Source organism: Chiroxiphia lanceolata, chromosome 26 (genome assembly GCF_009829145.1).
Source record: "Chiroxiphia lanceolata isolate bChiLan1 chromosome 26, bChiLan1.pri, whole genome shotgun sequence".
Lineage (NCBI taxonomy): Eukaryota > Metazoa > Chordata > Aves > Passeriformes > Pipridae > Chiroxiphia > Chiroxiphia lanceolata.
This window is the reverse complement of record NC_045662.1, coordinates 786475-809636: the sequence shown is the minus strand read 5'-3', so window position 1 is coordinate 809636 and position 23162 is coordinate 786475. Positions and strand designations below refer to the sequence as shown.

The following is a 23162-nucleotide window of genomic DNA, read 5'->3' as shown; positions in this document are numbered from 1 at the left end:
GGGAGGTGTCGACACTCATGGCTGGGGCTCCCAGTCAGCTGCCATCAAGGGCTCTGGGTGGACACGTGTCACCCTGCCCAGCTGTGTCCTGCAGCAGTTCAGCCACTGCCCTCTCTCAGCTGCTCCTGGACGGCCCTTTGAGACACTCAGCCCATACCCACTGCCTCTCTTCCTGCTCTGTGTCTCCCTGGGCTCTCTCTCCCCTAAAACATTCCCAGGAAGGCCTGGGCACAGACAGGGAATGAGCAGGGCAAGGGGGAGATGCATGGGCTGGGGGCCTGTGTGGGTGTGTTTAACCCAGTCAGCACTGAGCATCGAGCAGCTCTGCTCTAGATCCACTATCCCAGTGGGATGGGGGAGAACTGGGAGAGCAAGAGAGTGGGATAGCCTGGGTTTGAGATCAGGGGAAAACAAAAAAGAGGAAAAACAAAGTAACTGGAAGGTTGTCACCCACCACCTTGCACCACCAGGTTGATGCTCAGGCATTCTCCAAAGGATGGCTATTTTGGAAAGTCTTCCCACAGCCTTTCAGGTACCAATCGTTGTGCCAATACGCATTGCACAAGCATCCCCAAAAATACTCTCAGAAACATCCTTGAGGATCCCCTCTCTCCCTGGACATCTGGGGGGAGCATCTGCAGGGGAAAGGATGACGCAGAGACATGAGCTGGGATGCAATAGAACTTTATTCAGTGAAAAGATGAAAATGAGGTCGGTCTGAGTGGGGAATCCAGTGCAGGGAGAACCATGGGCAGACAACAGCGTATGTCCATGGCTGTGGCAGAGATCCCATCTTCCTGATCCAGAGAGGGAACAGGGCCAGCAGGTCCTCCTCAGGCTGGTTCTGTGGGGCTGAGAGCCCACGGGAGCACAAGGGAACAAGGACACAGAAGGGAAAGGAGAGAGTGGCAGAGGGCAGAGGCAGGGCTGGGCCGTGCTTGCCCAGAGTCCAGGCTGGTCCCGTCCTTCTGCAAGGGCTGCTGGGCTCGCTCAGCCCCTCTGGAAGCAGAAGCCGATGCTGTGTCCCCAGGGCAGTTCCATTCTGTGTGTCCCTGGGTTCCTTGCCAGGGCCATGGGCAGCAGCTTTAGCAGGGGAAGCAGCTCCTGCCACAGAGGCCACTGCCCAGGCCAGAGAGGCCAAAGCCCCCGGAGTTGATGGGCACTCCCTGAGAGCTGAGGATGCTGCCAACGGCAGCGGAGGTGGAGGATCCCACGGCGGTGTTCTGTGGGAAGGAGCTGAGGATGGGCCCAGGCAGGGTCACCACCACGGGGGAGGGCTGGATGACCACAGTGGAGTCCTGGCACTGCCTGACACAGGGCTCATTGCAGCTGTTGGCCAGCGGGGTCGGGCCGCAGGGCTGGCAGGGCCGGCACGGGGTGTAGCAGGACATGTCTGGGGCTGGAGCTGCACCTGGGACAGAGGGCAGGGGAAGCAGAGCAGGGCAGATGGGTGAGGAGCAGCCTCTCACCCCACCACAGGGGACCAAAGGCATGAACTGGAGGCAAGACCTGGGGGCTGTGTAGAGAGACCCACAGGCTTCTCCTTTTCCCCAGAAGAGCCCTGCCAAGAGCAACCAAGGGAGATCCCGGCCTGGCCCAGAGCTCTGGAGACTCCTCAGACAAGCCCCAGCCTTTCCCCACGTTGCACCTTCTGCCCCCTTCCCTCACCCATGGCCAGAACCTTGATGGAACAAAGAAGCTGGTATGGACTGAGAAATCCCTCGGGAAGAGGAGAAGGATGAGAAAAAGCTTCAAACTCACCTTGTTCCCAAGGAGATGGAGGCGAGTGGAGTGGATGAGAGAGTGAGGAGAAGGGCCTGCTTTTATACTGCTCCTGCACTGCCCCAGGCCCACAGTCACTGCACAGGGCAGTAATTTTCTAACAGACTCATCTCCAAAGCAAACTATCCCACCTAATGCCACAGGGTGTGTTTTGGTTTCTGTCCCTGCTGCCATTTCATTTCCTCATTGCTGACAGGCCCATTGGGTCCTGGAGATTCCTTTCATGTCCTGGGATGAGAAGCCCAAGGACTTCTCGTGCAGGAACAAATCCGTATGGGCAGCAATCCAGGCTGAGGTGGAGCCCTGTGGTGTTGGGTACTTCCTCACTCCCTGAGGACTGTGTTGGCTCTTGGGACAGCACTTTCTTCCTCCCCCTTCTCCTCCCCCCACCAGGCCCTTTGGCTGCACACTTTGCACCCTGACCTGGAGGAGGCACTGGCCCCTTTTCCAGTTCACACTCTCAGTCCCGTGGCTGCTCCCAGTCCTGGGCAGTGCTGCCAACGCAGGGCAGGCTGAGGGCAATGGCCTTTGGGGCTGCCCGGAGCTGTGGGTCTGGGCACAGCCCAGTGCTTGAAAATGGTTTTCCAGGGGCCTGGAATGGAGCTGCCCTTGCTGGAGGGGAATTTGCCTCCGCATGGGACACAAGCCTGCAGACAGCACACACTCCTGGCTTGGCCAACACCAAAAGACTGACACAAGGCGAACCCCGAATCAAAGCGTGACTCGCCATGGGTAGGGAGAGTCCATCCCAGGAAATTTGCCTACTGAAGGCATTCCTTTGCCCTCCTGGGATGCGTCCCAGCTGCCTCCATGTCTACAGGGCAGGAAGAGCATCACTGCTTGGTGTAGTGTGAGAGCTGGGTTTGTACCTGGGGCCCTTCTGAGCACATCCCCTTCCTGAGTATCCCCAGGTCCATTCAGGGTCCTGCCAGGCCTCACTCCCTGTGGAGCTGGGGGAAGTTTCCTTGGCTCCCCAATGGTGCTGGATTTGGTTTCAGGCTGAGGAGGCCCTTGGGGAATGGCAGGGGAGGTGTGCTGAAGCCCTAATGCCAGGAGGAGATGTACCACCTCTGAACCAGGGAAGGGTCCCAGCCTGTAGGGAGTCGTTTTCTACAACTCTTTCTTTCCCTCCACAGCACATTGGTGAGGGCTTCTCACTGCAGCACAGTCTTCTTGGCCAGGCAGGGGAGGCCTGTGTGTCTGTCCCCTTCCAACATCCAAGTCTCCCCACAGCTGACCCTACCCCACGGTCAGATCTCCCAGGAGGAGGTCTGTGGGCTCTAAGATCTGTAGTTCTGTCCCCAGTCCATCCTGATGCAAGAGGTTCTTCCTTTCCAGGTGCAGGACAGTTCCCCCCACCTGATCTTGTTCTACTGTGGGGAAGATCCAGATGTTCCAAGGACTTTCAGGAGCTTGAATTCCTGACAGAAAGTCCTGACAGTAAAGAATAAGAACAAGAAGCCTTTGAGTATCTCCAGCTTTCCTGTATCCTGTGCCCTCAGGGAAGGCGCCCTGTTCATCACTGGGCCTGCCTTTGGCCAAGCCCCCCTTTACTGATGACCTGCCTGGAGAAGACCTTCTTGTAGCCCTCCATGTGCTTGGCCTGATTCAATCAGTGCCAGGTGGGCTTTGGCTTTCCTAACCCCACCCTGGATTCTCAGCCTGTCAAACCTCCTCCCCAGAGCAAAGGGCACCAAGAGGAAGAGCCCTGGAACCACTGGCACAGCCTGGCTGCCTGGAGATGCCACAGCTTGTGATGTGTGGGGAGAGGTGAGAGAGAGGGAAGAGAGAGAAGCGAGTGACATGTCCCCAAAACACAGCTTTTGGATGCTCTTCTGAATGTGTGCAGTGAGGGACAGACCTGGACCTCTTCCTGCAAAGGGTATTGCAAAGAGTTGCTTTTCACTGCCCCAAGCCAACACCTCCAGCACTAAGGAGAAAACTTCTGCCTCCACTGACAGGATTCTGCCTGGGAAATCCTTTGGCTTCCCAGCACAGGGCATGAAAGGATCCTACAAAGCAGGACAGGAATGCCAGAAATGAGGAAATGAAATGGCAGCGTAGATGGAAACAAAACCTGAATTTGTGCCATTGCATTGGATAGTTTGCTTTGGAGATGAGTCTGTTGGAAAATTACTGCCCTGGTGCAGTGACTGTGGGCCTGGGGCAGTGCAGGAGCAGTATAAAAGCAGGCTCTTCTCCCTACTCCCGTATTCCCTCCACTCGCCTCCATCTCCTTGAGAACAAGGTGAGTTTGAAGCCCATTCTCCATTTTCTCCTCTGGCATTTCACAGCACAGACCTGTCACTTTATGCCATTGGGGGGTCTTGGAAGTTCTTGTGGTGGGGGAGGGAAAGGAGTAGAAGGCGTGTGACTGCTGGGTCTTGGCCAAAGTGTCCCCACAGCTCTGGACTAGTTGGGGCCCTTGCTGGGCTTGAGCTGCTGCTGGGCTTTGTCTGAGGGGAAGAACTTGTGTGCCTCCATCAACAGCCTTCAGCTCTCCTTTCCAACTCCCCTGTGGTGGGGTGAGAGGCTGCTCCTCACCCATCTGCCCTGCTCTGCTTCCCCTGCCCTCTGTCCCAGGTGCAGCTCCAGCCCCAGACATGTCCTGCTACACCCCGTGCCTGCCCTGCCAGCCCTGCGGCCCGACCCCGCTGGCCAACAGCTGCAATGAGCCCTGTGTCAGGCAGTGCCAGGACTCCAATGTCTTCATCCAGCCCTCCCCCGTGGTGGTGACCCTGCCCGGGCCCATCCTCAGCTCCTTCCCACAGAACACCGCCGTGGGATCCTCCACCTCCGCTGCCGTTGGCAGCATCCTCAGCTCTCAGGGAGTGTCCATCAACTCCGGGGGCTTTGACCTCTCTGGCCTGGGCAGTGGCCTCTGTGGCAGGAGCTGCTTCCCCTGCTAAAGCTGCTCCCTGCTCTGGGCTCTCCCCTTGGATCCACCTCTCTTCCCTCCCTTGACACATTAAATTCTGCTGCATCCCAGCCCTCGCCTCAGTGTCATCCTTTCCCCTGCAGACACTCTCCCAAGGCACAGATGTTGCCCCAGGGGGTTTCTGGGAGGGGCTTCTTGGGGATGGCTTTGCACCATTTGTCAGGCTGGCCCTGAGTGAGCTCCGTCCTGTGTGGAGTGACTCTCTGGTGTCTGAATTTCTGCCTCTTTGCCTCAGGACACAATTACCCTCCACTGTCCACTGACAATCAGATGTTTGCACATCTTTTCCTCCCTAAGCTCCACTCTGTGACACAAGTTCTCAGCAGTGAATGTCTTACTGACCTGACACAAGAACCGGCTTCCCATCAGACTGCAGGAGAACCCTTCCTGACATTTTTCTGTCAATACATCAGTTACTCTGAGTTCCACCAAAATCACCCTGAACACTTCCTTTTCCAGTATCTCACCACACTCATCATCATAAATTTCATCCTCTTATCCCATCTACATCTACTCTATTTCTCTTAAAAACTGTTGCTCCTTATCCAATCGCTACAGGCCTCGGAAAAATATCTTTCTCCCACTTCCTTATACATCCCCTTTACATATTCAAAGGCTGCAATAAGATTTCCACAGACCCTGCTCTCCTTGTGCCTGAAAAACTTGGACTTCCTCAGCCTTTCTCCATAGGTGTGATGTATCCATGTGATCGTTTTTGCAGCTCTTCTCTGGAGCTGCTCTAACAGGTCCATGTCTGTGTTGATATGGGGACCCCAGACTGGACTAAAGGCTCCAGGGGAGGTCTAGCAAGAGCAGACCAGAAACAGAGAATCCCCTCCCTTGACCTGCTGGCCATGTTTGTGTTGGTGCAGCCCAGGACATGACTGAATTTCTGGCCTGAAAGTGCACATTGCTAGCTCATGTCAAATACTTCAACCTCCATTTTCTCTGGTTCCTTCTCTGCAGTGCTGCTCTAAACCATTCCCCTTCCAGTCCTGGCCTTGTTGAAGTTCCTGAGTCCCACACGGGACCATTCCTCAAGTCAGCCAAGATCCCTTAGATTGAAACACTTTCCTCAAGTGCAGCAGTGCAACCTTCAGCTTGGGTCAGGCACAGCCTTGTTGAGGGTCCACCCAGTCCACTCCCCATGTCATCGATGAACATATTAACAAATATGGTCCCAGTATTGACCCCTGAAGGACACCAGTCAGCACTGGTTTCCACTTGGACCTTGAGCCGGTGACTGTGCCCCTGGGGCACCGTCACTTGCAGGTGTGGAAGGAACCCATGACTCCAGCTGAGCCCCCGTCAGATCCAGCCTTGCCCAGCCCAGTCCTCTGGGCCTCGCTGCTCGTTCTGTGCAAGGGACGCGTGGCTGCTGCACAAGCTGGTTGAGAAGCCTGGGCTGTGGAAGGCTCTGGGAGGGCAGAAGCCCTCAAAGCCCCCAGGAATTGAGAGGAGAGGGTTGGAGAGGAGAGGAGAGGAGAGGAGAGGAGAGGGTCGGAGACGAGAGGAGAGGGTCGGAGAGGAGAGGGTCGGAGAGGAGAGGGTCGGAGAGGAGAGGAGAGGGTCGGAGAGGAGAGGGTCGGAGAGGAGAGGGTCGGAGAGGGTCGGAGAGGAGAGGGTCGGAGAGGGTCGGAGAGGAGAGGAGAGGAGAGGAGAGGAGATACAGCAATTTATCTTGCCCTGGGTGCCATCATTCTGGGACACGAGGCTCAAACCAAAAAAAGCCTCAGAGGACAAGAGGAGAGGGAATGGAACACCAGTCTGTACTGGTGCTGGCTGGGATGGGGGTCACTGTCTTCAGAGCAGCCAATGTTGTTCTGTGCTTCACATGTGTGGCTAAACCAGTGCAGAGAACACACCAAAGCTTGAGCTATTGCTGCACAGGCCTTGCTCACCAGCAAGGCCATCTCTCTTTCTCACTCTGCATCCTCTGCAGTGCAGTCCAGGGGTGGACAAGAAGATGGAGGTGACACAACCAGGACAGATGACCTCAGCTGACCAAAGGGCTATTCCATGTCATTCGGAGTCATAAAATAATGGAGACATGAAAAGACCTTTGAGATCAAGGAGTCCAACCATTAACCCAGCACTGCCAAGCTCAACACTAAACCCTATCCCCAGGTGTCCCATTTACACATCTTTTAAGTCCCTCCAGAGATGGTGACTCCACCACTGCCCTTGGCACATATCACACCACGTTCAGCAATAAAGCTCTGGGCATTTTCCCAATGGAGCCATTCTTGGACACTGCCTGGGCACTGGGCTGCTGGTGCCAGGTAGCAGGGTGATTGCCTTTGAACCACTTGGGTTTCTCTCTTTTTCCCCATCCCTTCACAGATTGTCCTGATGTTGACCCCAGGATATCCCACTCTCTCCAGTTCTCCCCCATCCCTCTGGGTCAGTGGATCATGAGAAGAGCTGCTCTGTGCTTAGTGCTGCTCATAACACCACACAGGCCCACGGGCAGTGCTTGTCCTTGCCCTCCTCCTTCCCTGTCTGTGCCCAGGGCTTCCTGGGAAAGCTGATGGAGAGATGGAGGCAGGGAGAGATTTAAAGCAGGAAGAGAGGCAGCGGGTGTGGGCTGCCCAGCTGTCTCCAAGGGCTGCCCAGGAGCTCTCCAAAGCAGTGCAGTGACAGCAGCACAGGCTGCAGAGACTGGGAGCTGAGGGAGGGGGATGTCTGCAGGACACAGCAGGGCAGGACGGAACATCTTCATCCCGAGTCCTGATCACAAGCTGGCTTGGTACCAACTGGCCACGTCCCCACCCACACTGCCTCGGCCCCTGGCATGCACAGCCCCAAACAGGGGGTTGTGATACCTTCCTCTCTCCCCAAAGCTCAGGCGAATGGGGAGGACAATCTTGTAGGCTGAGACAAGAACAGTTTAATAATTGAAAATAAAATAAAAATACAGCAACAATGGTAAATGTTCATAATAATGATAATAATAGGGGAAAACCTATTATTATGCACAATACAATTGCTCACCACCCTCTGACTGATGCCAGACCCCCCTTCCTGATAACTCCCCCCAGTTTATATAGACTGGGCCTGATGTTCTATTTGTGGAATATTCCTTTGGTGAGATTGGATCACCTGTCCCAGCTCTGCTCCCCCTCAGTTTCTTTTGTCAACCTCATCACTGGCAGAGTAGGAGGCAAAAAAAAAAAAAAAAGACTTAGGATAAACAGGACTTATCAAAAACCCAAACCATCAGTGTGTTATCAACACCGTTCTCATTCTGAATCCAAACCACAGCACTAGAACAGATACTGAGAACAAATTAACTCCACCCAGCTGAAACCAGGACACAGGGCCAGAGAAAGGGGCTCCTGTAGTGACCCCATGAGAACAGGAGCCACTGCCCCAACTGTGCCCAGACCCCGAGGACTTCCTCAACCCCCTGGGCTGTGTGAGCAGGAGACCCAGGGGAGGCACGATGCTGCTCTGCTCAGCACTTGCCTGGTGGCATCAGCCCTGTTGAGGACAGGCTGGAATGCAAGAACAACCCTGAGCAAGGGGGGAAGTTCAGTGCAGGGTGTTTGGGATGATAAGGAGGCTGAGCACGTGACTCAGGCACCAGGACTGCTGAGTGTGGAAAGGAGAATGCTTTGGTCAGAGAGATAAAATCGTCCTTGGAGCAGCTGCAGCCAGTGAAGAGGATTGGTTCATTCTATCCAGGCACGAGCAGGTTGAGAAGGTTGGAAAACAGCAATAGCCTGATGGAGCACATTCAGACACTCCTGTCTTAAAAGTCAGTGAAACACCTTTCTCTAAAACTGCCTCTCAAAACAACCCCTGAGCAACATCTCTCCACCTGGAAATCCTTCTGGAGAGCACCTGCAGGGGAAAGGATGACACTGAGGCGAGGGCTGGGATGCAGCAGAATTTAATGTGTCAAGGGAGGGAAGAGAGGTGGATCCAAGGGGAGAGCCCAGAGCAGGGAGCAGCTTTAGCAGGGGAAGCAGCTCCTGCCACAGAGGCCACTGCCCAGGCCAGAGAGGCCAAAGCCCCCGGAGTTGATGGGCACTCCCTGAGAGCTGAGGATGCTGCCAACGGCAGCGGAGGTGGAGGATCCCACGGCGGTGTTCTGTGGGAAGGAGCTGAGGATGGGCCCGGGCAGGGTCACCACCACGGGGGAGGGCTGGATGGCCACGGTGGAGTCCTGGCACTGCCTGACACAGGGCTCATTGCAGCTGTTGGCCAGCGGGGTCGGGCCGCAGGGCTGGCAGGGCCGGCACGGGGTGTAGCAGGACATGTCTGGGGCTGGAGCTGCACCTGGGACAGAGGGCAAGAAAAATCAAGGCATGAGGTGTGTTTGAAGGGCAGCCTCTCACCATACCATGAAGGACATCCTTTCTCTCAACCCCAGTGGGCCCCACCAAGAGTGACCAAGGCCAAGGAGGACCCCACTAGCCCACAGCTCAGGAGACACCTCAATCCAGCCCTTCTCCATGTACACCTTCTCTCTCCCGTGGTAAGCAGCCTCAAGACAACAGAGAACAAGGAGGCAAGTATGTGACAGGAAACCCCAGAGAAGGACGAGGTGGAAGATAAAGGGAAGCAAGAAGAAGGAGGACAAGGAGGACAAGGAGGAGGATAAGAAAGGGTCAAACCTCACCTCGTTCCTAATGAGACGGAGGCAAAGGAGTGGATGAGAGAGTGAGGAGAAAGACCCACTTTTATACAGCTCCTGCACTGCCCCAGGCCCACAGTCACTGCACAAGGGCAGCAATTTTCCAATAGACTCACCTCCAAAAATACCCAACCTTATGCCACAGGTGGTGTTTTGGTTTCTGTCAATGCTGCCATCTCATTTCCTCATTTCTGACATGACCATGAGGATCCACAGAGGATCTTTTGAAGTATTGGCATGAAAGGCCTGAGGATTTCCTGAGCAGGATCATGTCAGCACAGGCAGAAGATGTGCCCCCACGTGCTGGAGGGGTCTGTGCAGGCAGAGGATGTGGCTGTGGGGAAATATGGTGAGGTTTTTTAGAAACCCCTCGGAGGGATCGTGCCTTCCCACCAATGCAATCCTCTCCTGAGTCCCCACAGTCTCTCCTAAGGAGGACATGCTGCAGCCCTCTCCCTCCCTGCCTGCCTCCCTGCTCAGGCCAGCGCTCACTGCACTTTGCCTCTATAGGCTGGCAGGTTATGTTGCTGCTTTCAAATGGCTTTGTCCAAGGAAATCTTCTCCTTCTGGGAAGAAGGTTTATTTGGTTTCTTTGGCACAGTTGTCTGCTCTCATGGCAGGCTCTGGGGGTCCCCACCAGTGCTGTCAGCAGGGTTGTGGAAGGAGATTGTTGCCCTCCCTGACCACGTGGTTCCTCAGCAAGCCCTGTGGAGTTGTGTCCCACCGTCCTCACTGTCAGAGGGGTCTGTTGGGTCTCAGGATAGTTCCTTGTTCCTTCCCTCTCCTCATCCCACGATGTGCTTTGGTTGCATGTTTTACACCCTGACCTGGATGACACACAAGCACAGGACACTTTTCCAACACACACTGTCAGTCCTGAGGACACTCCTGACCTGTGGAAGTGCTGCCAAGCATCCACTTGCCTGGGGCAAGGATGGAGCTGCCCTTGCTGGAGGGAAATTGAACCCCACATGGGACACAAACCTGCACACAGCACACACTCCTGGCTTGGCCTCAGTCCAAAAGGCCACTCCAAAATTAGGGCTTGACTCATCATGGATTGGGAGAGTCTGTGAGACTATCCCAGGAAATTTGCCTACTGAAGGCATTCCTTTGCCCTCCTGGGATGCGTCCCAGCTGCCTCCATGTCTGCAGGGCAGGAAGAGCATCACTGCTTGGTGTAGTGTGAGAGCTGGGTTTGTACCCAGGGCCCTTCTGGGCACGTCCCCTCCCTGAGCATCCCCAGGCACGTGGAACTGCAGGGTCCTGCCAGGCCTCAATCCTTTGGGCAGCTCCATTCCTTTCCCAGGAAAACCATCTTGGAGCCCAGAGTCACAGCTGCAGGCACCCAAAGGCCATTGCCCTCAGCCTGCCCTGCTTGGCAGTGCTGCCACAGCTCAGGGCTGTTCTCAGGCCTGACAGCGTGTCCTGGAAAAGTGCCCTGTGCTTGTGTGCCCTGTGCAAAGTGCGCAGCCAAAGGGCATCGTGGGGTGAGGAGAGGGACAGGAAGAAGGTGCTGTCCTGAGACCCAACACATCCCTCAGGGAGTGAGAGGAGAGGAACCTGAGTCCACAGGGCTTGCTGAGGAATCAGGGGTTTGAAGAGGACAGTGTTCTCCTTCCACAACCCTGCTGACAGCACTGGTGGGGACCCCCAGAGCCTGCCATGAGAGCAGACAACTGTGCCAAAGAAACCAAATAAACCTTCTTCCCAGAAGGAGAAGATTTCCTTGGACAAAGCCATTTGAAAGCAGCAACATAACCTGCCAGCCTATAGAGGCAAAGTGCAGTGAGCGCTGGCCTGAGCAGGGAGGCAGGCAGGGAGGGAGAGGGCTGCAGCATGTCCTCCTTAGGAGAGACTGTGGGGACTCAGGAGAGGATTGCGTTGGTGGGAAGGCACGATCCCTCCGAGGGGTTTCTAAAAAACCTCACCATATTTCCCCACAGCCACATCCTCTGCCTGCACAGACCCCTCCAGCACGTGGGGGAACATCTGCCTGTGCTGACATGATCCTGCTCAGGAAATCCTCAGGCCTTTCATGCCAATACTTCAAAAGATCCTCTGTGGATCCTCATGGTCATGTCAGACATGAGATGGCAGCATTGACAGAAACCAAAACACCACCTGTGGCATAAGGTTGGGTATTTTTGGAGGTGAGTCTATTGGAAAATTGCTGCCCTTGTGCAGTGACTGTGGGCCTGGGGCAGTGCAGGAGCTGTATAAAAGTGGGTCTTTCTCCTCACTCTCTCATCCACTCCTCTGCCTCCGTCTCATTAGGAACGAGGTGAGTTTTGAGCCCTTTCTCTTCATCCTATTCTTCCTTTTAAATATCTCAGAGCATACCTGACTCTTTGTCCTACATTGTGTCATTTGTTAACATATCATGGAAGCAAGACATGGGCATAAGGAGAGTTGGAAGCTTTTGCTTGTTTTCCTCTTCATCCTCCTCCTCCAGTCCCTACTCTGGGATTTCTGAGCACATTCCAACCTCTTTGCAACACCTGGTTTCTTGAAACTGTCAGTCACGGGAGAGGGAAGGGGGCAGAAGGTGTGGCATGGAGAGAGGCTGAGGCTCGGCTCAGATGTCTCCTGAGATAGGGGCTGTGTGGGGATTGGATTGGTGGGCAATGCTGCTGCTAGTGGAGTTCATGTGAGCTGAGGGGAAGACTCTGAGTCACAGTGGGGTGACAGGCTGCTCATAAAAACCTCTCATGCTTTGCCTCCCCTGCCCTCTGTCCCAGGTGCAGCTCCAGCCCCAGACATGTCCTGCTACACCCCGTGCCTGCCCTGCCAGCCCTGCGGCCCGACCCCGCTGGCCAACAGCTGCAATGAGCCCTGTGTCAGGCAGTGCCAGGACTCCAATGTCTTCATCCAGCCCTCCCCCGTGGTGGTGACCCTGCCCGGGCCCATCCTCAGCTCCTTCCCACAGAACACCGCCGTGGGATCCTCCACCTCCGCTGCCGTTGGCAGCATCCTCAGCTCTCAGGGAGTGCCCATCAACTCCGGGGGCTTTGGCCTCTCTGGCCTGGGCAGTGGCCTCTGTGGCAGGAGCTGCTTCCCCTGCTAAAGCTGCTCCCTGCTCTGGGCTCTCCCCTTGGATCCACCTCTCTTCCCTCCCTTGACACATTAAATTCTGCTGCATCCCAGCCCTCGCCTCAGTGTCATCCTTTCCCCTGCAGACACTCTCCCAAGGCACAGATGTTGCCCCAGGGGGTTTCTGGGAGGGGCTTCTTGGGGATGGCTTTGCACCATTTGTCAGACTGGCCCTGAGTGAGCTCCGTCCTGTGTGGAGTGACCCTCTGGTGTCTGAATTTCTGCCTCTTTGCCTCAGGACACAATTACCCTCCACTGTCCACCGACAATCAGATGTTTGCACATCTTTTCCTTTTCCTCCCTAAGCTCCACTCTGTGACACAAGTTCTCAGCAGTGAATGTCTTACCGACCTGACACAGGCACCAGCTTCTCCTCAGACTGCAGGAGAACCTTTCCTAATCACAGGATTCTCAAAGAGAACCACACAGTGCAGAGGCTGCCTTCTCACACACCCACGTGATCATGGAATCATCGATTGATTTTTGTTGGCAGAGACCATTAAAGGCCATCCAATCCAACCCTCCTGCCATGGGCAGGGATATCTGTCGCTCCATCACATTACTCCAAGTTTGATTGAACCTGACCTTGAAACACTTCCCCAGATGGGACACCCCATCATTCTCTGGGCAACCTTTTCCAGTGTCTCATCACACTCATCTTCAGTAATTTCTTCCTTATTTCTACCCTATTTCAGTGGAAAACTGTTGCTCCTTTTGCAATCACTGCAGGCCTTGAGAAAACATCCTTCTCTGACTTTGTTATACATCCCCTTTACATACTCAAAGGCTGCAAACAGATCTCCCCAGAGCAGCTCTTTCTCCTGCCTGAAGAACCTTGACTGCCTCAGCCTTTTTCCACAGAAGGTGTGATGTATCCATGTGATCATGTTTGCAGCCCTTCTCTGGAGCTGCTCTAACAGGTCCATGTTTGTTTTGACCTGAGCACTCCGGCCTGGACACAAAGCTGCAGGGGAGGTCAAACAAGAGCAGATAAGAAGCCAAGATTCCCCTCCCTTGACGTACTGGCCATGTTTGTGTTGGTGCAGCCCAGGACATGATTGAATTTCTGGCCTGAAAGTGCACATTGCTGGCTCATGTTCAATTTTTAAATCTCCAGTATCCCATGTCTCTTTTAAAGGTCTGCTCTCAGTCCTTTGTTCTTCCAGACTGTTCTGATACTGTGGATTTCCTCGATGCAATTTTCCTGGGAAAATTTCTGGAGAGGAAGAGGCAGGGAGAAGCACAGAGGAAGGAGAGATGAAGGGGGTGTGGGCTGAGTGTCTCCAAGGGCTTTCCAGGAGCTCTCCAGAGCAGGGCAGTGACAGCAGCACAGGCTGCAGGGAAGTTTGCACACGATGAAGAGGAGATGCTGCACTGCTGCAGGACACAGCTGGGCGTGATGACATATGTCCATCCAGAGGCCAGATGGGAAGTTGGCTGTGTCATAGCCAACCCTGTCGCATCATTCCGTCTCTGAAAAGCTGGGCCCAGCAAAGGTGTTTTTGTGCTAACATCATCAAAACAGGCACAACTCCCAGGGCTGTCCCTGGACACAAAGACTGTCACCGACACCCTGGGCTTTCCGAGCCGGACCACAACCAGGACACTGATGGCAGCAAAGATCCCCCTCTGCTCAGCACTGCCCAGATGGCACCTGGCATGTTGTGCTGCCTGTTGGAGGGGAGTGCAAGGAAAAGCTCAACCAAGAGAAGTGAAATATATGAAATACACTGGCCAGGATGGTGAGTGGGCTGGAACACTTTCCTGGGGGTGAGAGGCTGAGGACACAGGGTTTGCCAAGAAGAGAGAAGAGAATGCTTTGATGGGATAACTAAAATAATTTGTGGAGTAGCTGTGGTCATTGCACAGTGTCAGGTAATTCTTCCGGGTACAGAGAGGCAGAGAAATTTAGAAAGGTGACCCCAAATATGACTAATCAATGCTGTGTTAACATAATCAATGCTATGCTGACAACCGTGGCAATACCATCCCTAACAACCCTCTCCCAGAACCGCACAGCAACACCTCTCTCCCTGGCCATGTTGGATGAGGATCTGCAGGGGAAAGGATGACACAGAGGCGTGGGCTGGGATGCAGGAGAACTTTAATGAGTCCAAAGATTAGAAAGAAGTCACTCTGAGCGGAGATCCCAGTGAAGAGAGCACTGATGCTCTATCCCTGGGCTTGTACCATCCTGTGTGTCCCTGGGTTCCTTGCCAGGGCCATGGGCAGCAGCTTTAGCAGGGGAGGCAGCTCCTGCCACAGAGGCCACTGCCCAGGCCAGAGAGGCCAAAGCCCCCGGAGTTGATGGGCACTCCCTGAGAGCTGAGGATGCTGCCAACGGCAGCGGAGGTGGAGGATCCCACGGCGGTGTTCTGTGGGAAGGAGCTGAGGATGGGCCCGGGCAGGGTCACCACCACAGGGGAGGGCTGGATGACCACAGTGGAGTCCTGGCACTGCCTGACACAGGGCTCATTGCAGCTGTTGGCCAGCGGGGTCGGGCCGCAGGGCTGGCAGGGACGGCACGGGGTGTAGCAGGACATGTCTGGGGCTGGAGCTGCACCTGGGACAGAGGGCAGGGGAAGCAGAGCACAGGGGTGAGTGAGGGGAGTCTCTTGGCCCACCATGATGAAGAAAAGACAAAAGAAGGAGAAGAGAGCACGAGGCTGCTTAGAGAGGCCCACCAGCATCACTCTCCCCTCAGCCCCTGAAGCCCCAAGAGAGACCAAGCTCAGGGACTTCTCCGTGTGGACTATGGCTCAGGAGACACCTCAGCCAAAACCCAGCCTCTCCCCGGGCACAACTTCTGCCCCCTTCCCTCTCCCGTGACAGGCAGTTCTCAGAACCCAAATGAGACCAAAAGGACAGGATAGACTTAGAAACTCCAAAGGAGGAGGAAAAGAAAGGGCTTCAGATTCACCTGGATCCCAAGGAGCTGGAAGCGAGTGGAGTGAATGTGAGAGTGAGGAGAAGGTCCTGCTTTTATGCTGCTCCTGCCCTGCCCCAGGCCTGCAGTCACTGCACAAGGACAGCAATTTTCCAGCACATTGACCTCCAAAGCAAAGCACCCCACCTAATGCCACAGGGTGTTCTGGTTTCCAGCAATGCTGCCACCTCATTTCCTCATTTCTGATGGGCTTGCTCTGTGCTGCAGCTCCTTTCATGTGCTGCCTTGACAGGCCCAGGGATCCCCTGGATCAGAATGTGTCCCTGCAGGCAGAAGATGTGCCCCCACGTGCTGGAGGGTCCCGTGCAGGCAGGGGATGTTGGCTCAGGGCACTGACCTGCAGGGAGAGGCCCAGCCCTGCCCTGCACTGCCCAGAGCAGCAGAGCATCCAAAGGCTCCTCTTCCCACAGCCCATCCCACGGCCTTCTCTCTCCTCCCTCTCAGCTCACTCCAGTGCTCACTGGTCACTGCTGCTCCAGGCAAATGCTTTCCTCTCTCTCCCTCCTCACGCCCTTGGTTCACAGAAAACCTTTGCCAGGCTGTCTGAGTGTTCCAGGCTTGGGTCAGGAAAGCCAAAGCCCACCTGGAGTTGAATCAGCAAAGCCTGTGGAGGGAAACAAGATCTTCCCCATACGGCAGCAGCCAAAGGGAGGCTTGAGCCAGGGCTGCCTGGGGCAGCTTCACTGCGTGCAGGGCTTGGAGGAAAGGGGCAGGTACTCCAGGGCTGCTGGGCCATGGTCTTTACTGGCAAGATTTGCTGTCTCAGGATCAGGCTCCTGCTATTCCTCACAAGGTGTGGAGCAGGGAAGACTTCTCAGAGCAGAGCAGGCTCAGGTGTGGGAACCTTTAAACAGCCTGGCCAACGTGAGTGTGTGTGACCTGGTGATGGGCACACGAGTGCTGGTGTCAGGCAGAAGCCTCCCTGAGCTCCCCTTTGGAAGTGCTGGCACTCAGGGAATGCAGCTGAGCACTGGGAGAAAGACAACGGGCATCCTGACTTCTGAAACGGGGTATGGCTGCAGGTCTCCAGGGGCTGGCAGGAGGGGCACAAAGTCCAGCTGGCAGACACTCCCTGCTGGGGCTCCACAGGCTCCAGGCTGGGGCCAGCAGTGTTTAACCCCCTTGTGCAAAGTCCTGCAGGGCTGGAGGGACAAACTCCTGCCCTACCCTGGGCTGGGGCTGAGGGGCAGACACAGAGCTTTGCACCAGAGGACGTGGGTCCTGGGGGGCACCAGGACACAGCCTTGAGCCCTGGTGGAAATGGCATCCAACAGCATCCTGGGTGGCCTTAGGATGGGGTTTGCCATCAGCCTGTGGAATGGGATCCCTCTTCTCTGCTCCACAGTGCTCAGAAAACAGCTGCCACCAAGAGCAGCTGCCCGGTGTGAGAGAGGCACGGACATACTGGTACCAGTCCAGCAAAGGGCCTCAGAGCCCAGGGAGTGACTGGAGCCCCTGGGACAGGAGGGGCTGCCCGAGGTGGGCTTGTCCCCCTGGAGGAGAGAGGGCATCCGGGCACACTTCCCAGAAATGGGCAAAAGAGCTGCTGGGAGGGAGTCCAGAACTCAGAGCCAGACTCTCCTGAGTCCTATCCAGTGAAGGGACAAGAGGCAACAGGTACAGCTGGAAACATGGGAAGTTCCAGGGAAACATAAGAAAAGACATTGTTTGCGTAATGTTGGTAAAGAAGTTGTCTGTGGTTGACATGGACAGGTTGTGGATTCTTCATCCTTGAAGGAATTCAGAGCTTGACAGGACTTGGCCCTGAGCATCTTCCAAAGGCTGATCATGCTTTGAACAGGGGCAGTTGGAAGAGATGACGTCCAGAGTTATTTCCAGCCTCAAGGATTCTATTATGGGGAAAAAATGGTGATGCACAGCTGCCTCTGAGAAAGAAGAACTTTTTAGGAATATTAGAATCAAGGGCAGCTTTTGTGCCCAGAAGGGCCCTGGGTACAAACCCAGCTCTCACACTACACCAAGCAGTGATGCTCTTCCTGCCCTGCAGACATGGAGGCAGCTGGGACGCATCCCAGGAGGGCAAGGGAATGCCTTCAGTAGGCAAATTTCCTGGGATGGACTCTCCCTACCCCTGGCGAGTCACACTCTAATTTTGGAGTGGCCTTGCGTCAGCTTTTTGGTGTTGGCCAAGCCAGGAGTGTGTTCTGTCTGCAGGCTTGTGTCTCAGTCAGGGCTGAATTCCCCTCCAGCAAGGGCAGCTCCATCCCTGCACAGAGAAAACCATCTCCAGCACTGGACTGTTACCAAGTACACAGCTCCAGGCAGCCCTACAGACTTTGCCCTCAGCCTGACCTTATTTCAGCAAAAGAGGGTGGACATGAATGTCCTCATTTTTCCCCGGTCCCACATTCCATTTCTCCAGAGACCCCTCTGGCACATCTTCCTGTACTGATGTGTCCCTGCCCAGGCCTTGGGCCTTTCATCTCAATACTTGAAAGCATCTTCAGAGGCCTAATGGTCATGGCAGAAATGAGGAAATGAAACAGCAATGCTGATGGAAACAAAAGCACAGCCTGGGCCATTACGTAGGATGTTTTGCTTTGGAGATGAGTCTGTTTTAAAATTACTGCCCTGTGCAGTGACTGTGGGCCTGGGGCAGTGCAGGAGCAGTATAAAAGTGGGTCCTTCTCCTCACTCTCTCATCCACTCCTCTTGCCTCCATCTCCTTGGGAACAAGGTGGGTCTGGTGACTTTTCTCCTCTCCTGCCTCTTCCTCTTCCTCCTTATGTTTTCCAGTGCATACCCTTTTGTCCTATGCTACATTATGGGACTGTTCTCCATGGGAGGTGACACAGGAGAGGTCACATGCAGGGAGGCTGGGGCTTGGCTGAAGTGAGTGATGGTCTAGGCAGGAACTCTCTGGGATTGGTTGCTCTTGATGGGGAGCTTGTGGGCTAAATGTAAGAAAAAACCTGTGGGCATCCCTGTAACACCTCCAGCTCTTGTGTCCATCTTGGTCTGACATGGCTCCCCCATGGTGGGGTGAGAGGCTGCTCCTCACCCATCTGCCCTGCTCTGCTTCCCCTGCCCTCTGTCCCAGGTGCAGCTCCAGCCCCAGACATGTCCTGCTACACCCCGTGCCTGCCCTGCCAGCCCTGCGGCCCGACCCCGCTGGCCAACAGCTGCAATGAGCCCTGTGTCAGGCAGTGCCAGGACTCCAATGTCTTCATCCAGCCCTCCCCCGTGGTGGTGACCCTGCCTGGGCCCATCCTCAGCTCCTTCCCACAGAACACCGCCGTGGGATCCTCCACCTCCGCTGCCGTCGGCAGCATCCTCAGCTCTCAGGGAGTGCCCATCAACTCCGGGGGCTTTGGCCTCTCTGGCCTTGGTGGTGGCTACTGTGGCAGGAGGTGCTTCCCCTGCTAAAGCTGCTGCCCATGGCCCTGGGGAAGGCCCTCGAGGACTCACAAGATGGTATTTCACTGGTGGTGGAGCATCATCTTGCTGCTTCCAGAGGGGCTGAGCGAGCCCAGCAGCCCTTGCAGAAGGACAAGGCTCTGGGCAAGCACGGCCCAGCCCTGCCTCTGCCCTCTGCCACTCTCTCCCTTCCCTCCTGTGTCCTTGTTCCCTTGTGCTCCCCCGGTCTGTGAGGCCCTCACAGTCAGCCTGGGGCGGACCGGCTGACCCTGCTGCTTCTATGGGGCAGGCAGATGGACACCTGCTGGAATCTCCACCAGAGTTACTTGGTGCAGAGTCCAATGTGCCTCTGGTGCTCCCTACACTCAGTTACACAGTTTCCACCTTTTGACACAATAAAGTTCTGCTGCATTCGAGCCCTTGCCTATGTGTCATCCTTTCCCCTGCATATGCCATCAAAATGATCTGGGGGGTTGTTGGATATGCTTGTGCAGTGGCCATTATCACAGGGTTGCTTTGACCGTGCTTAGAATGTGATTTCCTTTTTTCAAACTTCTCTACCTATCCGAGGCTGGATAGAATGATCCAACACACTTCAATGACAGCGTTACACCATAGGTGCTTTTATGTCTCCTACTCTCAGCAAGCCCAATTCCCTCAGCCTTCCTCCTCAACTAAGTGCTCCAGCCCCCTCACCATCTAGTCTCTCTTCTGCTCAGTTTGCTGAGCTTGATGAAAATCTTTCATAGGATGACAGAATAATTTAGGTTGGAATGTGCCTTATGACCGTCTAGTCCAACCATATATCTAATGCTGTCAAGCCTACCACTAAACCATATCATGAATTGCCACATGTACACATCTTTTAAACACCTCCAGGGTCAGTGACTCAACCACTTCCCTGGGCAATCTGTTCCCGTGCATGACAATCATTTCATTGAAGAAATTTTTCTTAATGGTCAATCTAAATCCCCTGGTGCAACTTGAGCGTATATTCTCTCATCCTATTGCTTATTACTTGGGAGAAGGGGCTGACACCCACCTCGCTACAACCTCCTTTCAGGGAGTTTTAGAGAGTGATGAGGTCCCTCTCTGAGTCTAACTTTTCTCCAGGTTTAACATCCCCAGCTTCCTCATCTGCTCCTCATCAGATTTGTGCTCCAGACCCTTCCCCAACTCTGTTGCCCTTCTCTGGACACGCTCCAGCCCCTCAATGTCCTTCTTGCAGTGAGGGGCCCAGAACTGAACCCAGGATTCAAGGTGTGGCCTCACCAATGCCAAGCACAGGGGGACAGTCACTGCCCTGGTCCTGCTGCCACACTATTCCTGTTACAAGCCAGGAGGCCATTGGCCTTCTTGGCCACCTGGACATACTCAGGCTCATGTTCAGCCACTGTCACCAGCACCACCAGGTCCTTTCCAGCCACTCTGCCCCCAGCCTGGAGCACTGCAGGGAGTTGTTGTGACCCAGGGGCTGGACACTGCATTTCTCCTTGTTGAACTTTATACAGTTGGCCTTGGCCCATCAATCTGGCCTGGTCAGATGCCTCTGTAGAGCCTTTCTAACCTCCAGCAGATCTAGTACAACAATGACACCCAATTTGGAGTCATCTGCAAACTAACTGAGGGTGCACTTGATCCCCTCATCCAGGGCGTCCATAAAGATACTAAACAGAACTGGACCCAAAACTGAGCCCTGGGCAACACCACTAGTGATCCGCCACCAACTGGATTTAACTGCACTCACCACTGCTCTCTGGGCCCAGCCATAAAGACAATTTATTATCCAGTGAATATGATACACATGAGCAGGCAGTTTCTCCAGGAGCATGCTGTGGGAAATGGTGTCAAAAACTTTACTAAAGTCCAGGTAAACAAAATCTACATCCTTTCCCTTGTCCATTAAGTGGGCTGGTTATCTTGTCATAGGAGATCAGGTCAGTCAAGCAGGATGTGTCTTTTCTACAGCTATTCCGACTGAGCCCGATCACCTGGTTGTCCTGTATGTGCCTTGTGAGTGCACTCAAGATGATCTGCTCCACAACCTTCCCTGGTGCCAAGGGCAGACTAACGGGCCTGTAGTTCTCTGGATGATCCTTCTGGCCCTTCTTGTAGATGCATCTTTCTTGCATTAGAGCCCAAAATTCAACAAAAATGTTGATGACGGTCCTCAGTGTCTGGAAATAGTCCTGCTGTCTGGAAACAGCCCTGGCAGTGGCACGTCTTTTGATGGCATTACCACAAAAGCATCTTTTTCTGGTCTTGCAGCCTTTGGGCTGCTATTTCTCAGGGACAGAATGACAACTGGCTGCTACCAAGCCAATGTCTGATCAGGGCTCTGGGTGGACACGTGTCACCCTGCCCAGCTGTGTCCTGCAGCAGTTCAGCCACTCCCCTCCCTCGGTTGCTCCTGGACAGCCCTTTGAGACAGCCCACACACGCTGCCTCTCTTCCTGCCCTGAATTTCTCCCTGCCTCCATCTCTCCATGATTTTTTTTCCAGGAAACCCTGGGCACAGACAGGGAAGGAGGAAAGTGAATGGGACAAGAACTGCCTGTGGGTCTGTACATGTGTTGACCCTGATCAGCTCTAAACTCCCCCTGGCCATTTGTATTCACTCCACTATCACAATGGGATCAACCAAGAATTGGAAGTGCAAGGGAGTGAAATACTCTTGGGTCAAGATAATGGTAGTTGAGAAGGAAAGGGACAAGAGAGGAAAAAGCACAAGTTGTGCAAGACCAATCACCCACCACCTTGCAGCAGCAGCTCGATGCCCAGGAATCTCCAAACAGAACAACTACTTTGGAGAGACTGCCCACAGTTTTATTTTTATTGCTGGGCACATTATATGGCATGGCAGAGCCCTTTCGTCAGTTCGGCTGAACCACTGACATTTCCTACTTGATTCTTGTTCCCTGGCACAGTGGCAGCCAGAGAAGGAGGAATTGCTTCCTCACCTCTCATCTCATCTCCTCACCTCTCCTCTGCTTGCCTCACCTCCTACTGCCCTTGGAGGTCATGGATGACTTCCAAAATTGCAAGTCACAGTACCTGAAGGGTACCCATTGCACTGTGCCCCATTCTCCTCTCCTTTCGTGAGTGCTGAAGGCTCCCCAAGCATCCCCAACTTCCCCAGGGCCTACAGTGCCCACAGAAGAGGCAGTAAACAATTAGTCTTATGGTGGTTTGGTCTTGTCTGGCTACCAGGTGGTGGAGTCATAGTTATTAACTTATTGATCACATCTACGGGGATATCACAACACCCACCCTGCTATTGTACTTTCAAGAAACGCATCCCCTGTGGAGGTCCTTCAACCTGACTTCTCTTCAAGGCCAATCCACCTTCCAAAAGAATTGGAATTATTCTTTTGCATTTCTCTAACACTTCTCCTTTCTTGCCCCACATGACAGGGGAACTGAACTGCAAGTAAACTGACAGCCTTCTTGCATGCCCTTGGTGGCTGTCTTCCCTTTTCAGACCTCATACACAGACTTCCACCTTCAAGGTGGGCTCTTACCATCCTCAGTGCTCCCATTGCTCCTGCAGGAAGAGCCAGAGGGGCTGTGTAGCAGGATCTTGGGGCTCCCTTTCCCACTGACCTCATGGAACAGAATGGGCTACAATGGGTCACCCTTCACAGCTGAGGTGCTGACAGCGAGAGAGCTTTTCTTCAGACTTTCAGGGACAGGAAGATGCTCTCTCCACAGTTAGTGCATCCTCTTTGCCGATTCCTGGTCAGGCCCTTTCCCCCCCCCACTCGATCCATCGACAGTGGATCACCTCCTTGTCCACTATTTCTTTTCTCCTACTGGGACAATTACCACACGTGTTGTTTGGGTCCCTACCTCAACCCTGGTGTTCTCACATGAGAGTTGGGTGTCTGCCTCAACCACCATGTTCTTAACTGCAGTTTGGATGCATGGCTCTACTGTGACATCCTCAGAAGTGACTTGGGTCCCTGTCTGAATCACTGTCCTCTGATACTACCGAATGGTGGCTCAACAGGCACAGGTCAAGCTCCAATATTTTCTAAAAGCTGCCACCCAGGGACCAACCACCTCAGGGCACGTTTCACTGTTGCCATACCAAAAACTCGTCTCTTCTTATGCCACCCTGACCAGATACCTCAAACCCCACATTAAGTCAATAGAGTTAATTAGTATTTTTAAACATCTCACACTAAGGAGCTGTGAGTCAGCATGAAATAACCTGTGTCATTCTTGGATGAGAAGAGAGAGGTGTATTCCCTCATCCTCCCCACCAGGCAGCTCCCCCAGCACAGTATCATCTTTCCTGGCCACCAAAATCCTATCACTCCCCCTCCTCAGAGAGTAAGGGTAAGGGGATATAAAATTAAAATACTGTGTGTTGAGATAAA

General features: G+C 54.3%; 7 protein-coding genes across 11 annotated transcripts in view; 4 read left to right on the top strand and 3 right to left on the bottom strand.

Moving 5' to 3' along the window:
* Positions 1-1085: 1085 nt before the first annotated feature.
* On the bottom strand, positions 1086-2519 carry LOC116798881 (feather keratin 1-like). 2 transcript variants are annotated; one of them, XM_032711569.1, is made up of 2 exons: positions 1762-2519; positions 1086-1411 (listed from the first exon to the last, which is right to left on the bottom strand). In XM_032711569.1, the coding sequence occupies exon 2, from the start codon at positions 1389-1391 to the stop codon at positions 1086-1088; it is 306 nt and encodes a 101-aa protein (XP_032567460.1). In that variant the 5' UTR covers positions 1392-1411; positions 1762-2519. The 2 variants fall into 2 exon arrangements, with proteins under 2 accessions (XP_032567460.1, XP_032567459.1); XM_032711568.1 differs by having other exon boundaries at positions 1914-2519.
* On the top strand, positions 1598-4691 carry LOC116798883 (feather keratin Cos1-1/Cos1-3/Cos2-1-like). Of its 2 annotated transcripts, none has more exons than XM_032711571.1 (2): positions 1598-1702; positions 4366-4691. In XM_032711571.1, the coding sequence occupies exon 2, from the start codon at positions 4386-4388 to the stop codon at positions 4689-4691; it is 306 nt and encodes a 101-aa protein (XP_032567462.1). In that variant the 5' UTR covers positions 1598-1702; positions 4366-4385. The 2 variants fall into 2 exon arrangements, with proteins under 2 accessions (XP_032567462.1, XP_032567461.1); XM_032711570.1 differs by lacking the exon at positions 1598-1702 and adding an exon at positions 3973-4030.
* LOC116798886 (feather beta keratin-like) overlaps positions 1628-23162 on the top strand; it is a 28449-nt gene continuing 6914 nt past the window's right edge. Inside the window, exon 1 of one of the 2 annotated variants that reach the window (XM_032711579.1) lies at positions 1628-1702. The gene's annotated coding sequence lies outside the window, so the exon portion shown is untranslated. Of the gene's footprint in view, positions 1703-3962; positions 4031-23162 lie in introns of those variants that run through there. The other variant, XM_032711578.1, reaches the window with a different exon arrangement.
* Positions 8614-13876, bottom strand: LOC116798888 (feather keratin 1-like). Its single transcript, XM_032711582.1, has 2 exons — positions 13041-13876; positions 8614-9004 (listed from the first exon to the last, which is right to left on the bottom strand). The coding sequence occupies exon 2, from the start codon at positions 8982-8984 to the stop codon at positions 8679-8681; it is 306 nt and encodes a 101-aa protein (XP_032567473.1). The 5' UTR covers positions 8985-9004; positions 13041-13876; the 3' UTR covers positions 8614-8678.
* LOC116798890 (feather keratin 1-like) lies at positions 12109-12500 on the top strand. Its single transcript, XM_032711584.1, has one exon. The coding sequence runs from the start codon at positions 12124-12126 to the stop codon at positions 12427-12429; it is 306 nt and encodes a 101-aa protein (XP_032567475.1). The 5' UTR covers positions 12109-12123; the 3' UTR covers positions 12430-12500.
* LOC116798887 (feather keratin 1-like) lies at positions 14576-18477 on the bottom strand. Its single transcript, XM_032711580.1, has 2 exons — positions 18167-18477; positions 14576-15018 (listed from the first exon to the last, which is right to left on the bottom strand). Exon 2 carries the CDS (start codon positions 14996-14998, stop codon positions 14693-14695), a length of 306 nt encoding a protein of 101 aa, XP_032567471.1. The 5' UTR covers positions 14999-15018; positions 18167-18477; the 3' UTR covers positions 14576-14692.
* On the top strand, positions 17628-18959 carry LOC116798879 (feather beta keratin-like). Of its 2 annotated transcripts, none has more exons than XM_032711565.1 (2): positions 17628-18104; positions 18464-18959. In XM_032711565.1, exons 1-2 carry the CDS (start codon positions 17912-17914, stop codon positions 18787-18789), a joined length of 519 nt encoding a protein of 172 aa, XP_032567456.1. In that variant the 5' UTR covers positions 17628-17911; the 3' UTR covers positions 18790-18959. The 2 variants fall into 2 exon arrangements, with proteins under 2 accessions (XP_032567456.1, XP_032567457.1); XM_032711566.1 differs by having other exon boundaries at positions 18042-18323.

Bases quoted from the DNA above. Each gene is read 5' to 3' on its own strand.
- LOC116798881 (XM_032711568.1), bottom strand. From the start codon at position 1,956: ATGGCAGCAGGGACAGAAACCAAAACACACCCTGTGGCATTAG. The intron at 1,412-1,913 runs GTGGGATAGTTT...CCTCTGTCCCAG, and splicing joins AACACACCCTGTGGCATTAG to GTGCAGCTCCAGCCCCAGAC.
- LOC116798883 (XM_032711571.1), top strand. From the start codon at position 4,386: ATGTCCTGCTACACCCCGTGCCTGCCCTGCCAGCCCTGCGGCCCGACC.
- LOC116798888 (XM_032711582.1), bottom strand. From the start codon at position 8,984: ATGTCCTGCTACACCCCGTGCCGGCCCTGCCAGCCCTGCGGCCCGACC.
- LOC116798890 (XM_032711584.1), top strand. From the start codon at position 12,124: ATGTCCTGCTACACCCCGTGCCTGCCCTGCCAGCCCTGCGGCCCGACC.
- LOC116798887 (XM_032711580.1), bottom strand. From the start codon at position 14,998: ATGTCCTGCTACACCCCGTGCCGTCCCTGCCAGCCCTGCGGCCCGACC.
- LOC116798879 (XM_032711565.1), top strand. From the start codon at position 17,912: ATGCTGATGGAAACAAAAGCACAGCCTGGGCCATTACGTAGGATGTTT. The intron at 18,105-18,463 runs GTCTGGTGACTT...CCTCTGTCCCAG, and splicing joins TCTCCTTGGGAACAAGGTGG to GTGCAGCTCCAGCCCCAGAC.